The sequence below is a fragment of the Schistocerca gregaria genome, chromosome 3, assembly GCF_023897955.1.
Source record: "Schistocerca gregaria isolate iqSchGreg1 chromosome 3, iqSchGreg1.2, whole genome shotgun sequence".
NCBI classification, from domain to species: Eukaryota; Metazoa; Arthropoda; class Insecta; order Orthoptera; family Acrididae; genus Schistocerca; species Schistocerca gregaria.
In genome coordinates, this window is record NC_064922.1 from 402,701,085 (window position 1) to 402,719,492 (window position 18,408).

General features: G+C 46.0%; 1 protein-coding gene across 3 annotated transcripts in view; it reads left to right on the plus strand.

Moving 5' to 3' along the window:
* LOC126356171 (teneurin-a) overlaps positions 1-18,408 on the plus strand; it is a 2,471,974-nt gene that overhangs the window by 2,242,835 nt on the left and 210,731 nt on the right. For all 3 annotated transcript variants that reach the window (XM_050006926.1, XM_050006927.1, XM_050006928.1), the window contains one exon: positions 4,546-4,665. In XM_050006926.1, coding sequence (XP_049862883.1) covers positions 4,546-4,665 — 120 coding nt within the window. The remainder of the gene's footprint in view (positions 1-4,545; positions 4,666-18,408) is intronic.

Here is an 18,408-nt window from a genome sequence, read left to right on the forward strand (position 1 = left end):
GGGCGGCCCTGGCCTCTCCTCGCTCTCGCCGCCCTCTTCTCACCGCCCCCGCCGCCCACTGCCCGTTGTCGCGCCGTCGCCCGAGAGGCACTCGTATTGTCCGGCGCCCACTGCGGACCCACGGCGGCCGCGCCTCGCGCAGATAAGCTCTCTCGTAGAACAACAGCCAGACTCGAGCGGCCGTCCGGAAGCACTCGAGCTGCTCGCTGCTTGACAGACTGCGGCCAGACACCTGTCGCGCATCTCCCCCCTCTGTTTCCTGGGGACGTTCGTACGCGTAATGCAGAGAACTGTAAGCCACTCTGCGGTTGTATGGGTATTGTTTTGTTCAGATATTTTACCGCGGTGCAGATAACCGGCTACTGTACAATACGGCCTGACGTGGACAACACGGCAAGTGCCATAACCCAATTCCCCAGAGAATTCGCCCCGTGGAAAAGGGGTCAAAATAAGCGAACACGTCTCTATCAGTAGATATGTGACCTTTTCTGAGAAGACGATGGTGAAAGTTTTCGAAGTGGTACAATGTCTAGCATTGCGGCTTCACACTTCTCCGCCCTGTGTTCGAAACCCAGTTATTGAAAAAATGGTTCAAATGGCTCTGAGCACCATCGGACGTAACTGCTAAGGTCATCAGTCCTCTAGAACTTAGAACTACTTAAACCTAACTAACCCAAGGACATCACACACATCCAGGCCCGAGGCAGGATTCGAACCTGCGACCGTAAAACCCAGTTATTACTTTTATTTTTTGGTTCTCATTTATCTACACATAAAACTTCCTGGCAGATTAAAACTGTGTGCCCGGCCGAGACTCTTAACTCGGGACCTTTGCCTTTCGCGGGCAAGTGCTCTACCATCTGAGTTACCGAAACACGACTCACGCCCGGTACTCACAGCTTCACTTCTGCCAGTATCTATCTACACATGTTCGTAGAAGATTACTACCGTACACGAATGTTTTTCAAAGTATATCTAAATAAAGTTGTCCTTATTTGACTTCTAATTGTATGTCTGGATCATGAATACAAAATGAATAAGAAAAGAAGAAAAAAAATAACTGACTGGAAAAATTATATGAAATTGTTTTCTCTGAAATTCCTGTAGCGCATCTTGATTCATTATTAATTGTAAGTGCCCGTTTTTGGAAAAGTCCGTTATGCATGGTTCTCGGAGAAATTGTTTGTAAATTTGTAGTAAGACCTTATCGGACCAAACCGCTTTGGTCCCCGGTCCCTAAGCTTACACACCAGTTAATCTAACTTAAACTAACTTACGCTATGGGCAACACGCACACCCATGCCCGAGGGAGGACTCGAAACTCCGACGGGGGGAGCCGCGCGGACCTTAACAAGACGCCCGAGACCGAGCGGCTACCCCGCTCGGCGTGAAATTGTTGCCGACGTTTGTAATCATCAGTAGTGTTAACGACGTTTCTTTCCCGAGTGAGATTCATACGAAGAAATGTCACCAACGCAAACGTGCCTTTCAAATTATTCAAAAACAGTCTTAATCGCATGTATTATTATTATACCGCCAACTGGTTTCAACCCGACGTAGGTGTCATCTTCTGGGCGTTTACACCATTGGTCGACTGCTGGTGGTGTCACTCCTGTCTACATAACGGCCGTTATGTAGACTGGAGTGACACTACTAGCAGTCGACCAATGGTGTAAATGCCCAGAAGATGACCCCTACGTCGGGTTGAAACCGGTTGGCGGCTTAATAATAATAAATGCGATTAAGACAGTTTTTGAATAATTGATTAATCATACTAATCGCTGCTTCATCTCTACAACCATGTTGTCCAAAAACCAGTCTTTGATGCTCGTGGTAAAGGAAATCTCTCTGTTTCGACAGCTTCTACGATCGGTATCACCCACTGGAATGAGAGAAGTATTCCTGAAGAATTTAAATAGACTGAAATATAAAAATATGATAATTTAAGAACATTGTAACCCCAGAAAATACCATCTTATATTTTATAATAAATGTATGACAGTTATTGTGAAACCCAGTTGTAATTTCACAACTAATATAAATAATTACATAAATAAAACAACTAAAAGAGGATAACCGGCGTTCGAACACGAGACGCAGAAGGGAGAGGCCGCGAGGCTGGCCTCTCAGCCACCAGTTGTGCTGAGATATTGCACGTCTAAAGCTTAGACGATCGTTTTTTCATAAACAGTCTAGTTTTCACGGACAAGCCGAGACATGTACTCGCTCGTTTTGGCTCCTCTTCCACTGAGCGAATTTTCTGGGAAATTGGGTTATGGCACTTGATATGTTGTCGTGTTAGTTGCAGTGGGTGCTTGTACGAGGACAGTTCAAAAAGAAAAGGCACAAAAAGCATGCGAAGTTACACCACTTCAAAACATAGTCCTCCCCATCCTCTAGGTATTTGGTCCTAATTCCTTCGTGAAATAAGTTTTCTGACCTGCACATACGCTCTTGCTCTGCTTCCACAGTCTTGCCATCCGACTAACACTTCGATTCACACAGTTGCTATTTCGTCGGATAAAAAGATGAAGATCAGTTGGCGCTGGATCAGAACTGTACGTGCCCTACCAATTCAAAAGCAAGATTTTGAATGCACTGGATATTTTCCCAGCCGTACGAGAGCAGACACGGTCCTTAAGCGAAATCTCTCTCTCGTCGCTTTCATTTTTAGGGTTGCACCGCTCAGTTGGAAAAAATGGAGCCCTTATATTTTCACTTTGTTGTCTGTCTGTCTGTCTGTCTTTCTGACTGTCTGGCTGGCTGTCCCACTGTTAAAAACTTTTTTTCGGAAAGGGGTAGACGTATCAAACGAAAATTTATGCCACATACGAAGATCTACGGTCCCTTAGCAGTGTACAAAATTCAAGCTTCTAAGTATATGCAATCAAAAGATACGACAATCTATGTTACATATTCTGATATTCGAAAACTCACTGATCAAAATCTACAGAGTTCTTCCCTTTGTGATAAATCATAAAACTTGGCAAGAAATAAGGTTTCACAGTACAAGTGAAGAAAAAAATCCGAAAATTGTTAATATGTAATTATATCACAAAATTTTTGTCATTTATTGTCCAACTGTCTGTCCGTTCGTCTGTTAAGACCCCTTTTATCAGGAACGTATACACGTATAAAGTTGAAGTTCGTTACATGCCAAGTGGAGGTGTAAATTTGTGCTCCGAAGTCAAAGGGACATGTAATCACATTACATAACTATAGGTGGTCACAGCGGTCGAGCGCTTCGCATTGTCAACAAACATCGGTGTTCTTGGTGTTAGTGTAAACCACCTGTTGTATAACGGACACTCACTGTGTAAAGATCGCCTGCTGCTCTAAACCTTTAGGGAACGCAGTCTATGGAATGAGAACGTAGCTGATAAAGAGCAACATAGATTGAATCATTCAGATATACCTTCAAGTAGCTATAAAAGACGCTAACCTGTGTGTGTGTGTGTGTGTGTGTGTGTGTGTGTGTGTGTGTGTGTGTGTGTGTGTAGTTGCACACACTCATACACACACACACACACACACACACACACACACACCGCAACTAACTACTAACAGACTGCGTTAGCCCTCTAACCTTTGAAGACTGGCACCAGCGAAACAAAGTGCTTCCACTTATCTAGAAACTTTCAAAGACGTCTTGTGTAGTATACTAAACCAGTAATCTACCGATTCTGTACGAACTCCCATGTACAAAGCAGCTTCAAACGTCTGATTACTTTACAAATGATTTAATGTCCTAAATATTTGATGTTGAGCATGATAGCGAGAATAGCTTAGAAAATGTCTGAAATTATGTTTAAAGTTTGATGGAAGTCATTAGGTGCTCTCATTACCACACAATGGAGGAGTATATTCTGGATAATTTGCGCACCATTTTAAACAAGAGCTAGTTTCCTACACATTTCATATTTACGACGTCGCATATTCTGAACTATGTCTCGTGCAATGATATAATTTTGCAGATACACTCAGTGGCACATGCGGATACTGTGTAAAAAATGTGTTACGAATATAGTTAGTAGTATCCGAGTAATAAATTAAAACGTCATGTCTGATGCGGCCGTTGCACTGCGTGAACAGCAAGAACGTAGTAAGGTTTTTTTTGTTTGTTTCATCATTTTCTGAAAGGTATCAGTGAGAAAAGTTTCGTGAAGATTTTAAAATATGTGTAAAGTTTGTTGCAGGTCACTAACCAGTGGCCTCATTCTCAAATACTGGATGAATATAGTCTGTGTATTTGTGCGCAATGAGTTACGTTGCATGACGATACACATACAGTTTCTAAGTGTGATACCAGTCTCACTGTGTTAAACCTTTAGCGTAAGATTATACCTCTTAATACGCACATTGGTTCAGCATTTTAAAACTTAAATTTAATATTGAAAATGAAATGTTGGTTGCTCCTGGAAGTCGTCAGACAGGCACCCTGCAACTGGTATAATGCGCCATGAGCCCGTCCTGCACTTGTGCTCCTAGCTGTCTGCCGCCCTCACTGCTCGTCGACTTAGACCTGCTCTTTCTTGTGTGTTGCAGCCGTGAGCTCCCTCCGGCCGGGTCCCGACGGAGGCGGCTGCATCCTCGTCGAAGACGCCAAGATGGCCGCGCAGGACGAGGAACCTCGTGACGTGACGTCATCGCAGGCACCGACCGAGGGTGAGTGGCGCGCGCGGCATTATCTTACAAACAGCCCGTACTCAGAGACGGCAACTATAAAATTTGCATACTTCCACGGTTTCGGCGAGACCGCCCTCTCTCTTTCTCATTTACATGCCGCTCTACTACCACCGGTTCCGACAATTGGAATTATAATTTTATAGTAATTACGCCTCTCCAGCCACCCCGCGCCCTGCTTGAACTGCAGACGACTGCTATCAAATTCTGGCAAATTTTCTCCTCTTCTGAGTCCTTTGGAGAAACTGCCACTACTCTAGAGCTTTAGGCCGGAGAGGATATGACCCGGTGAACCTTGCATCAGGCTAAATACTAAAGGAGGAATTTGAGCTCGGCTAAATTAGCTACAATACGCGTAAACGAGATTGTCACCCGAGCTTTCAAATAAACTGGAATGAGTAATTCAGTACTGACACAAGCTTTTGTGCCTGTAATGGTTCACTGATGCGAAAAAGAGCTGTTCCTCGCTTTGCACTAAAATAAAATAGATTTCGAGAAGAACAGAGCAGCTGTTTAGTTTTATTCACAAATCATAATAAGTGGAGGAGCTGCAAAATGGTGTAACTACTCTAGCTACAGGTTCCGCTTATTTGCAATAATCCATCTGTAACCCGCCTTCGAAGTAGCAGTCCCTAATCCACGACTCTAAGTTAGCGCTCGCGCTGGAGATACAAGGTTTTAATCCTGCTAGTGTAAGAAATTTTTACCGCCAGTATTTGACCGCCAAGGGAAATAGAAATGACGGCGTAAATTTTCCGATTACCAAAATTTGCCCGCATCTCGTAGTCGTGCGGTAGCGTTCTCGCTTCCCACGCCCAGGTTCCCGGATTCGATTCGCGGCGGGGTCAGGGATTTTCTCTGCCTCGTGATGGCTGGGTGTTGTGTGATGTCCTTAGGTTAGTTAGGTTTAAGTAGTTCTAAGTTCTAGGGGACTGATGACCTAAGATATTGAGTCCCATAGTGCTCAGAGCCATTTGAACCATTTTTGAACCAAGATTTGCGCCAATGTCCCGGATTAAATTCCAAGCCTCTCTGCAGTGTCTCATGAATGAGAGCACGCAAGAGTCCATCCGCCAGACAGGGACGTTAAGCTCATCATAAAACAACACCTCCACCTCCTCCTTCTCATCATCGTCATCAGCGGTAGAGTTCAGAAATGAGCTCCGTATACTCTCTTTAAACTTGCCCGCGAGTACTGTGAAATCATCTCCAAACACGCCATCTCCGTGTGTGCCTATAGACTCGACTGGCGAGGTTCCGCCGCAGCTCGCTCGCCACCTTAGTCTGTTGTCGAGTGCAAGTGGATTCGACTCGCTCAGAAAGAAGAGTGAGTACACGAGTTCGCAAGTATAACCGCGGTGCCGCAGCATACCCGCTACATACACAACCGTTTGAAAGGAATTTCCACCATTAAATTATAAATTACTGTTCATTTATTTTACACAATCATGGTTCCATGCGCGGCCCCTCCCGCCCCAGGTTCGATTCCTCCCCCGGGCATGGGTGCGTATGTTGTTCTTAGCATGAGTTACTTTAAGTTAGTTTACGTAGTGTGTAAGACTAGGGACTTTGGTTTGTCGAAACGATAAAACCTGGTCTGTGAAGCAATAGAAGTCAATAAATTGATCGGTTCAGTCTCGTTTCCCACTCTTTCTAACTTCTGGCCGAGTTTACGTCTCAAAAGTAACACATGCTGGGTGCCGGACCGAGACTCGAACTCGGGACCTTTGCCTTTCGCGGGCAAGTGCTCTACCATCTGAGCTACCGAAGCACGACTCACGGCCGGTACTCACAGCTCTACTTCTGCCAGGACCTCGTCACCAAACTTCCAAACTTCCAAGGTACTGGCAGAAGTAGAGCCGTGAGTACCGGCCGTGAGTCGTGCAAAGGTCCCCAGTTCGAGTCTCGATCGGGCACACAGTTTTAATCTACCAGGAAGTTTCATATCAGCGCACACTCCGATGCAGAGTGAATATCTCATTCTGGAAACATCCCCCAGGCTGTGGCTAAGCCATGTCTCCGCAATATCCTTTCTTTCAGGAGTGCTAGTTCTGCAAGGTTCGCAGAAGAGCTTCTGTAAAGTTTGGAAGGTAGGAGACGAGGTACTGGCAGAAGTAGAGCTCTGAGTACCGGCCGTGAGTCGTGCTTCGGTAGCTCAGATGGTAGAGCACTTGCCCGCGAAAGGCAAAGGTCCCGAGTTCGAGTCTCGGTCGGGCACACAGTTTTAATCTGCCAGGAAGTTTCATATCAGCGCACACTCCGCTGCAGAGTGAAAACCTCATTCTGAAAACATGCTGGACTTCAGTGCTGATTTTGGCAGCTGTATCGTAGTGTTTTATTGGACCAATGGGTGCTGTGCATGGTTGCATTACTACCAAGGATTCTGCAGCCATAAGGCTGATCTGGTCTATTCCATACTTCAGTGTTCGTTCCTGAATGTTTCCAAGGTGATCGAGCTTCTATTCACATTGCTCACATCGTCGACGATCCGTTTTTCAAGCATAAGAATGAATTGTGCATCTCCCCTCGGCACCAATCACCAGATATCAATGTTATTGACCTTGGCTGCTTTGGAGAGAAGACTGAGTGATTGCTATCCAGCTTCAACATCGTTACGTTCACTTGTTGCTATTGTTCAGAAAGAATGGTATAATATTCTCTTGAAAACCAGACAGGGTCTGCATTTATCCATTTGGATACTTCTGGAAGCTGCTTTGAATGCCATAGGCTTTCCTACACGGTATTAGGGATGGCAATGTGGATTTTTTTTAGGTATCCATATTTTTATTCACCCCCTACACATTGTACGTGGTTCTCGGACATGCGCCACGTGGTATTAGCCGAGCGGTCTAAGGGGCTGCAGTCATGGACTGTGCTGCCGGTCCCGGCGGAGGTTCGAACCCTCCCTCGGGCATGGGTGTATGTTTGTCCTTAGGATAATTGAGGTTAAGTAGTGTGTAAGCTTAGGGACAGATGACCTTAGCAGATAAGTCCCATGAGATTTCACACTTAAAAAAAAAGTTCTCGGACATGCAGGGTAAGCATTCTGCCTCGATGTGACCCCTTCATGGTAGTGTTTATAAGGGATCCCATAAGTGAACTGGTGGACTGATTTGCATGCCACATTTGTTCCGACGTTTTACACAGAGGTTATCTTAGTTTTTCTTGATAATGACTAAAAAGTCGAAATTAGCCAACAGCAGATAGATATGAAAATTGTACAGCCTGTAACAAAAAATGTTTACGTTCGAAAATACACTCCTGGAAATTGAAATAAGAACACCGTGAATTCATTGTCCCAGGAAGGGGAAACTTTATTGACACATTCCTGGGGTCAGATACATCACATGATCACACTGACAGAACCACAGGCACATAGACACAGGCAACAGAGCATGCACAATTTCGGCACTAGTACAGTGTATATCCACCTTTCACAGCAATGCAGGCTGCTATTCTCCCATGGAGACGATCGTAGAGATGCTGGATGTAGTCCTGTGGAACGGCTTGCCATGCCATTTCCACCTGGCGCCTCAGTTGGACCAGCGTTCGTGCTGGACGTGCAAACCGCGTGAGACGACGCTTCATCCAGTCCCAAACATGCTCAATGGGGGCCAGATCCGGAGATCTTGCTGGCCAGGGTAGTTGACTTACACCTTCTAGAGCACGTTGGGTGGCACGGGATACATGCGGACGTGCATTGTCCTGTTGGAACAGCAAGTTCCCTTGCCGGTCTAGGAATGGTAAAACGATGGGTTCGATGACGGTTTGGATGTACCGTGCACTATTCAGTGTCCCCTCGACCATCACCAGAGGTGTACGGCCAGCGTAGGAGATCGCTCCCCACACCATGATGCCGGGTGTTGGCCCTGTGTGCCTAGGTCGTATGCAGTCCTGATTGTGGCGCTCACCTGCACGGCGCCAAACACGCATACGACCATCATTGGCACCAAGGCAAAAGCGACTCTCATCGCTGAAGACGACACGTCTCCATTCGTCCCTCCATTCACGCCTGTCGCGACACCACTGGAGGCGGGCTGCACGATGTTGGGGCGTGAGCGGAAGACGGCCTAACGGTGTGCGGGACCGTAGCCCAGCTTCATGGAGACGGTTGCGAATGGTCCTCGCCGATACCCCAGGAGCAAAAGTGTCCCTAATTTGCTGGGAAGTGGCGGTGCGGTCCCCTACGGCAATGCGTAGGATCCTACGGTCTTGGCGTGCATCCGTGCGTCGCTGCGGTCTGGTCCCAGGTCGACGGGCACGTGCACCTTCCGCCGACCACTGGCGACAACATCGATGTACTGTGGAGACCTCACGCCCCACGTGTTGAGCAATTCGGCGGTACGTCCACCCGGCCTCCCGCATGCCCACTATACGCCCTCGCTCAAAGTCCGTCAACTGCACATACGGTTCACGTCCACGCTGTCGCGGCATGCTACCAGTGTTAAAGACTGCGATGGAGCTCCGTATGCCACGGCAAACTGGCTGACACTGACGGCGGCGGTGCACAAATGCTGCGCAGCTAGCGCCATTCGACGGCCAACACCGTGGTTCCTGGAGTGTCCGCTGTGCCGTGCGTGTGATCATTGCTTGTACAGCCCTCTCGCAGTGTCCGGAGCAAGTATGGTGGGTCTGACACACCGGTGTCATTGTGTTCTTTTTTCCATTTCCAGGAGTGTATATCGAGGGTAGTGGACCAGCTTCTTTTTCCGTATGACACCCGAAAACTGTTTCGCGAATCGGTAGCTCCATTCGTAATTGACTCTTGATTCTCGTAATAGTCGTGTGATAGCTGACGAAGATGCGCGCCCGGACCACAGACAAGGAGCACCGCATCTAAGCGCGAAAAGGGACGCACCCGCCTCGCAGAGTTCACGGAATTGCCCCGAGGACCGACCTCCTCAGCCAAACTTTCCGCTGCAACTTAGTCGCGCCACCGGTTATGCAAATTGTATTTGTGTTCCAGTGTTGTTTAAAGCCTTTTCTGGTTCCAGCACACGTCGCTTCGACTTCTTCTCCCCATTTCTCTTTCCTTATTTCTCTTTTTTTTCGCTTCTGCCGCAGCAAACTTTGCGATGGGATTTATAAAACAAAGTTTCCACGACGTCGTTTATTTTTTAATGCTGTAGGCGCCGCCGTTCGCGGCTGTTCATCCATAGAGATTTATGGACGGCCTTCAGGCGAAATCGCTGCTGTATCGCATCCGTTCCGCGTGCATTTAAACAGCGTATTCCCCTGGTATTGTGTGTTCTCCTTTCCGCTCGACAAGAAAATCTAATGCAATACTGTCAAGTACAGCACCACTCTCATCCTTAGTAACTGTTGCTTCGCTATATCCCTTCAGTGTAGCTTTGAATATTTCCATCTTCCAGCCTCCACCCCGACCGCCTTCCTACAAAGCCATCTGTTTATCTCAGTCAGCTGTTCTTTTGAACCGTCGTTACTTTCGACGAGAAAAGCTACGTCGTCAGCATACGCTAGCATCAACATTTATTCCCCCTGCACTTTTTTCAGACTTTTTTTAATTCCTTACTGACTCCTTTGACATACAGATCTTTCGATTTCTTAAACATGGAACTGTTTTTCTTCGGTTTTCTGTCTCTCTCACTACAATAGTTTTTTTGTCGGTTTGTCGTAATCTGCATGCACACTCTGCCAACCACTAGGAAGTGAAACTTCCTGGCAGATTAAAACTGCGTGTTGGACTGGAAAGCGAACATGAAATCTTTACTCTTCGCGGGCAGCTGCTCTACCAACTGAGCTATAGAGGACCCCACGATTCTTTTTCTGCCAGTACCTCTTCTGTTGACTCCCAAAATGCACGACAGACGATAATTCCCATTTACCACGTATTAGTGTTTCTTCCCGTTCCATTAGCATACGCTGTGCGGGAAGACTCAAATGGCTCAAATGGCTCTGAGCACTATGTGACTTAACATCTGAGGTCATCAGTCCCCTAGACTTGGAACTACTTAAACCTGACTAACGTAAGTACATCACACACATCCATGCCCAAGGCAGGACCTGCGACCGTAGCAGCTGCGCGGTTCCGGACTGAAGCGCCTAGAACCGCTCGGCCACAGCGGCCGGCTATGCTTAAAATGCCCCTGCGCACTCTGCTACAGTAGCGAGTACATACTTTGCGGAAAAACCAAAAGCAAAGCGGTAAGCTTCGTCTTTAAGGTAAGATATCAATGTTCAAAAATGCTTCGGACCTAAACGGAGCATGATGATTCGCTTCGTCTGCTAGCGAGATCTGTATTCAGTCCCAAGAAGTCATTTTTATACGGCCACCAGGAGTTATTGTGATACGGCAGAAACCTAGCAGGTACCATGTTTCGACTGGTAACACTTACACTCCCACGTTTGCTGTTGACAGCAATAGATATTAGCACACGTGTGATCCAGCGTTCAGAGGCTCTTTGTTTTCCATATTTTCAGAGATGGTAGTATGGACCAAAAAAAGGAAAAAAAGTCAAGTAACATGGGCCTTCGAAGCGCATACCTTAAGAGCTATGAGCACTTGTTCATTTTCGCTACTATGAAATACATTCTTCTATTGAAGAAGTGCTCAGAGCTCTTGGAGATACATTTTAAAGCTGTGTTCACTAGATAATTTTCCTTGGTTTGGCTCATACTGTCTCCTCCCAAAATATGGAGAGCAAAGAGCGTGCGGTGGAAGAGATTTGTTTCACAGTATAGAAGACTCCTCATATCTCTGGCAGGTGGCCCAGTGGTTAGCACTTTGGACTCGCATTCTGAAGAACGACGGTTCAAACCCGTGTCCGGCAATCCAGGTTTAGGTTTCCCTTGATTTCCCTAAATCTTTCCAGAATGGTTCCTTTGAAAGGTCACGGCTGGTTTTCTTCCCCATCTTTAACATAATCCGAGCTTGTTCTCCATCTCTAATGATCTCGATGCCGACGGGACGTTAAACCCAATCTGTTTTCCTTCTTACTTATATTTTAAGGCATGCAATTAAGAGTCCACCTTTACTAGACTTCTTTGCATCGTATGATCTTTCCTCTCACATCCTTGAATATTGACCATGACAAACTGTATAACGAGATTCAAAGTTATGTCACCACTCAGATTGGATTTATATGTATCAATTAATGATGTTGCAATCATGTACGATTTTCAACTTTAGCACAGCAAAGATTCTATGTTATACATGATGGTGAACCCGTTGAGGCCACTACGTAAATCAAAAATTATGGCAACTTTCATTTAAATGCACATTTTATGACCAGTAACACATCAACGATTTGACTGAAAATATAATTTTGAATCGCCCTTAGCACTTATTTAATCACTGTAGATGCACTAATTTAATGTCAATAATTTTACTTTTTACTTGAGTTATTGTTTTCCGCATATGTAATTTGATACGCAACATCTTTTCTTAAGAGCACTGGTTAACCAGAGCCATCTACGCTTAATGTCTGTCGGTACAGTTGTATAATCTTGTCGACTCTATGTCTTCAGTTCTGAACACCTTTTGTATTTAAGTTACAAAAATCCGCAATTTTTATATAATGAGCTGTGCTTAGTGTTGTGATTGCAGCTGCGTCGATTTTCGCAACGTACCATATCTTTCCATACACAACGAGAGGCAGAGCAAAGTACCTGTCCTCACTACACCCCTCCTCCCCCTCCAGTCACACCAGAAAACCGAGCTCACGTCATGCCCCACCGCAAAGGCAATTCAGTATGACTTTGAAGAAAGACGCAACATGCGGAGGATATTTACTAGCGGCAGAGGTATTTATCACTATATCTCAAAACGACACTTCAAAATTAACATGACTTGCCTCCTTCCTCACCTCCTTCTTGCCCAACCGCCTACATCAGATCTTGGGTACGCCACTGCGTGTCACAAATAAAGCGTGATGGGCATACGGTAAAGATCAACTCCAGAATTACTTGCTGTATAATACCGTGCGAAGTAAATTGGCACTGAAAAACTTGTAATTCATCTGTTGGTACTGACGCAGTAAGCCTATGATAGTAGCAAGCATAATTTTAATTTTTGCTTCAGAAATGACAACATTTTTCGCCCGGTGGACGTACAGTGCAAGGTACTTGCACAGATGACATCGATTCGATAGTAAATACTACACAATTTTACATTGATAACAGACAGTCATATGTAAATAAGGCTACATGGTGACCATTTAGAAGATTTTTAAATACAGATCTAAATTAGTTATTCAGCAGTAACCTACCTTCCGCCTCCACCTACAGAATCTTTAAAGAATCGAAATCCCACGTACAAAAGAGGGAATAGAGATAGAAATAAAAAATAATAATAGAAGTCACGCTTGATGCTAAATTTTTGCAGCATGAACAGTGGAACGTAGTAAGCGATAAACTTATTTCCTTCCATTGTTTTTGGAGGGTTCCAGCAAGAAAAAGTTTCGAAAAGGTTTGAAATTATGAGTTGAGTCTGTTGTAAGTTGCGAAATGATCTCCTTCTCAAACAGTGGATGAATAGAGGGTGTTCGGAAATTCCCGTTAGAATTTCTAAGGCGTGTAGAGGGGTGTTAGTAGATAATGTTTTGAACTAGAACCCATGTTCGTTTCCGTGCTACAAATTTGAAAATATGTTGGTAATGCGACCACTTTTACAAGTAATTTATTACGCGTGACCCAGTGCGTTACATTTTCTACAATTCCACTTATTAATAACCAACGAAACAAAAACAAAACTTAACCAGTTTTCATAAACACTTTTGTTTACAGCACAGCCTCTTCCTGTCAGGGTGTGCGGAGTCTCCCTGGAGCACCACAGTCACGCCTGCTGACGGTGAAGGTATCCTTTGTCGAAGCCGTGGCGAAAAGGGTATAAGATGGAGTCAGATGTTGTGGAGAACCATCTTGATAAAGGCGAGCAGCAGCTCTTCCATTACTGAGATCTTCGCCATTCAGAAGGATCATTCGATGTATTCTGCAAACTTGTACTCAACCGTGTTGCTATAACACCAACAGGGACGTGAATGAGGGTCGAACCAGGTCAGAGGGGTAGGACAGACCTCAAATGACATCAGCCTAACCGACGTAGCCACCCAACACCATAACTATCCTGTTGCATACCACCTAGCAAACATGTTTTCAAACGGCTGTAGCACGGAAACGGTACATTTTCGGACATGGGTTCCGATTCAAAATATTGTGTACTCTCTCCCCTAAGTCCTAGGAGTTTGTAACGGGAATTTCCGAACACACTGTATAGTCTGGGTAATTTTTTGCGCCGTGAGTTACTCTACCACAAGACGTACACACAGTTTCTAACCTTTAAAAGTTGATTTATTGTCTTAAATATTTAACACCTCTTAATGTGTAGAATATGAGAAGATTTTAATTTTTTTAATATGGCCAGTAATATTATGAAACACTGAAAAAAAATATTTTTGTTGCCGCTGGAAGCCGTTAGATAGGCAACCTGCAACTAGGACTGGGTGACAATTTTAGGCTTTTAGTAAAACAGATTACATGAATGAGATTTTCACTCTGCATTGGAGTGTGCGCTGATATGAAACTTCCTGGCACATTAAAACTGTGTGCCGAACCAAGACTTGAACTCGGGACCTTTACCTTTCTTTCAGGAGTGCTAGTTCTGCAAGGTTCGCAGGAGAGCTTCTGTAAAGTTTGGAAGGTAGGAGTCGAGGTACTGGCAGAAGTAAAACTGTGAGGACAGGGCGTGAGTCGTGCTTGGGTATCTCAGGTGGTAGAGCACTTGCCCGCGAAAGGCAATGGTCCCAAGTTCGAGTCTCGGTGCGGCACACAGTTTTAATCTTCCATGAAGTTTCAGATTACATGAAGTACTGCGGAGGACAACATTTTCCACCTGCTGATGTATAGTGGAAATTACGTGCTTAGATGACATATCTTCGACAGTAATCGTTAGATGAAGTGTTGCGCTCTTTTGCAAAAATGACGAAGATTCCTCTGTCATTATACACATGTAATATGTCGACACGAAGACAGTTTCCTCTTTAAAGAAACGATATGCACTGACGTACTTCGTAGTGAGCTATAGCTTGATAATGGCATAATACACCGAAATCGCGATCGTGCTGCGAAAGTGCAGTTTAATGACAGTCCAGCGAATGGCCTAACCGCTGTGTAACGCTGGTTCCCATCAGATCACCGAAGTTAAGCGCTGTTGGGTATACGATGGAGTCAGTACATGGATAGGTGACCGTTTGGGTCTTCCGAGCCCTGTTTGAAAGCGGGATGCATCCAGATCTGTGAGGCCTATTAACGAGCTACTTGATTCAAAAGTAGCGGCCTCTGTCGCGAAAGCTGACAACGGCCGAGAGAACTGTGTGCTGATGATATAACCTTCCATATCCGTATGCAGTGACGCACATCATCTGAGGATGACGCGGCTGTATGTCGGCACAGTAGGGCCTTCCGATGCCTGCTGGAAAGGAGAGAATAAAAATCCAGGTGAAAAATGTTGTCCTTTCTGCAACGATACAGGGCCGTGAACATCAGTGAACAGAAAATACACTTCTGGTCATTAAAATTGCTACACCACGAAGATGACGTGCTACAGACGCGTAATTTAACCGACAGGAAGAAGATGCTGTGATATCTAAATGATTAGCTTTTCAGAGCATTCACACAAGGTTGGCGCCGGTGGCGATACCTTACAAAGTGCTGACATGAGGAAAGTTTCCAACCGATTTCTCATACACAAACAACAGTTGACCGGCGTTGCCATCTGAAACGTTGTTGTGATGATCCGTGTAAGGAGGTCGTATTGTAGCATATCGCGATTGCGGTTCATCGTATCGCGACATTGCTGCTCGCGTTGGTTGAGATCCAATGACTGTTAGCATAGTAAGGAATCGGTTGGGTTCAGAAGGGTAATACGGAACACCGCGCAGGATCCCAACGGCCTCGTATCACTGGCAGTCGAGATGACAGGCATCTTAACCCCATGGTTGTAACGGATCGTGCAGCCACGTCTCGATCCCTGAGTCAATAGATGGGGACGTTTGCAAGACAACAACCATCTGCACGAACAGTTCGACGACGTTTGCAGCAGCATGGATTTTCAGCTCGGAGACCATGGCTGCGGTTACCCTTGACACTGCATCACAGACAGGAGCGCCTGCGGTGGTGTACTCAACGACGAACCTGGGTGCACGAATGGCAGAACGTCATTTTTTCGGATGAATCCAGGTTCTGTTTACAGCATCATGATGTCACATCCGTGTTTGGCGACATCGCGGTGAACGCACATTGGAAGCGTGCCATTGATTACACGTCTCGGTCACCTCTTGTTCGCATTGATACCACTTTGAACAGTGGACGTTACATTTCAGATGTGTTACGACCCGTGGCACTACCCTTTATTCGATCCCTGCGAAACCCTATATTTCATCAGGATATTGCACGACCGCATGTTGCAGGTTCTGTACGGGCCTTTCTGGATACAGAAAACGTTCGGCTGCTGCCCTGGCCAGCACATTCTCCAGATCTCTCACCAACTGAAACCGTCTGGTCAATGGTGGCTCGTCACAATACGCCAGTCACTACTCTAGAGGCGCCTTCGGTCGCAGGTTCGAATCCTGCCTTGGGCATGGGTGTGTGTGATGTCCTTAGGTTAGTTAGGTTTAAGTAGTTCTAAGTTCTAGGGAACTGATGACTTCAGAAGTTAAGTCCCATAGTGCTCAGAGCCATTTGAACCATTTTAACTACTCTTGATGAACTGTGGTATCGTGTTGAAGCTGCATGGGCAGCTGTACCTGTACACGCCATCCAAGCTCTGTTTGACTCAATGCCCAGATGTATCAAGGCCGTTATTACGGCCAGAGGTGGTTGTTCTGGGTAATTATTTTTCAGGATCTTTGCACCCTAATTGTGTGAAAATGTAATCGCATATCAGTTCTAGTATAATATATTTGTCCAGTGAATACCCGTTTATCATCTACATTTCTTCTTGGTGTAGCAATTTTAATGGCCAGCAGTGTATGTTTACAATTTACATTCGATACCAACTTACAGAAACGTGTATTAAGGTCAGGCGTTTTTCGTTAAAATACAAAGAGCATTCTTTAAATTTCCTAACGAATATCTTGTGCTGTAAGTTATCGAGCAAAAGGCCGGATCGTTGTAGCGCAAATATTTCAACAACAGATGGGTTACGTCTCACTGATTTTAAGATGCAGCCATTCCTTCCAGAAGTTTTGGTACAGGAGTGATTTCGTTTTAAAACTCACTACCGAATCGCGTGGTAAAGAGCTTGGGTCCACATTTTTGTACACTCTGTGTATCAGACCGAACGGCGAAGCGCTGCCGCCGCCGGTGCTGGCATTAGATTATATTTCGTTCACGCTCGTCATACGTTTGATTGCCCGGTTTCGGCGCGGCGCGAGGCGCCGGAGACATGAATATGTCCGCCGCGCTGGTCTCGTAAAAGCGGCGCCAGTTGGCGGCAGTGGCGGGGCAGATGTGCCGTGCTAAGCGCCTCCCCGATGGCGCCGTTCAACTTTTATTGGACCGAGCGCCGCCGTAAATCCATTGATACGCACCGCTCGAATGTTCCAGCCTATAAAACCGGTTTCGAATCTGCCCGCCCGCTACCGGTCTGTATCACTTTTCCACGCCTAAGTCGTATAAAATTATTTTCCGCTTTCGCGCTACCCTTCTACCAGTCAATATTACTTTACTGCTTTCGACGGGAGCCCAGATACCCGTAAGGAATGTTTTACGCCCTCCATTTTCCGCGAAATAAGCCGTGCGATTCAGCTTGTCATGATATGCCTAGTAAAGAGGTTTTTCGTCTTCTTCCTCTTAAGTGGTAAGGCCCCATCCCCATGATTAGGCCGAATGATGTATACTCATTTGCTAAGGTGCTGTTTTTCATAAATAGAGACCCTGGTGGTACAAGAGAATAGGATCGGGTAGAGAACAGCTTCCACACAAGTGACGTATCATTTGGCGCCTTTAAATTTTAATCTAATGATCGCAGAAATACACTCCTGGAAATTGAAATAAGAACACCGTGAATTCATTGTCCCAGGAAGGGGAAACTTTATTGACACATTCCTGGGGTCAGATACATCACATGATCACACTGACAGAACCACAGGCACATAGACACAGGCAACAGAGCATGCACAATGTCGGCACTAGTACAGTGTATATCCACCTTTCGCAGCAAAGCAGGCTGCTATTCTCCCATGGAGACGATCGTAGAGATGCTGGATGTAGTGCTGTGCAACGGCTTGCCATGCCATTTCCACCTGGCGCCTCAGTTGGACCAGCGTTCGTGCTGGACGTGCAGACCGCGAGAGACGACGCTTCATCCAGTCCCAAACATGCTCAATGGGGGACAGATCCGGAGACCTTGCTGGCCAGGGTAGTTGACTTACACCTTCTAGAGCACGTTGGGTGGCACGGGATACATGCGGACGTGCATTTTCCTGTTGGAACAGCAAGTTCCCTTGCCGGTCTAGGAATGGTAGAACGATGGGTTCGATGACCGTTTGGATGTACCGTGCACTATTCAGTGTCCCCTCGACGATCACCAGAGGTGTACGGCCAGTGTAGGAGATCGCTCCCCACACCATGATGCCGGGTGTTGGCCCTGTGTGCCTCGGTCGTATGCAGTCCTGATTGTGGCGCTCACCTGCACGGCGCCAAACACACATACGACCATCAGTGGCACCAAGGCAGAAGCGACTCTCATCGCTGAAGACGACACGT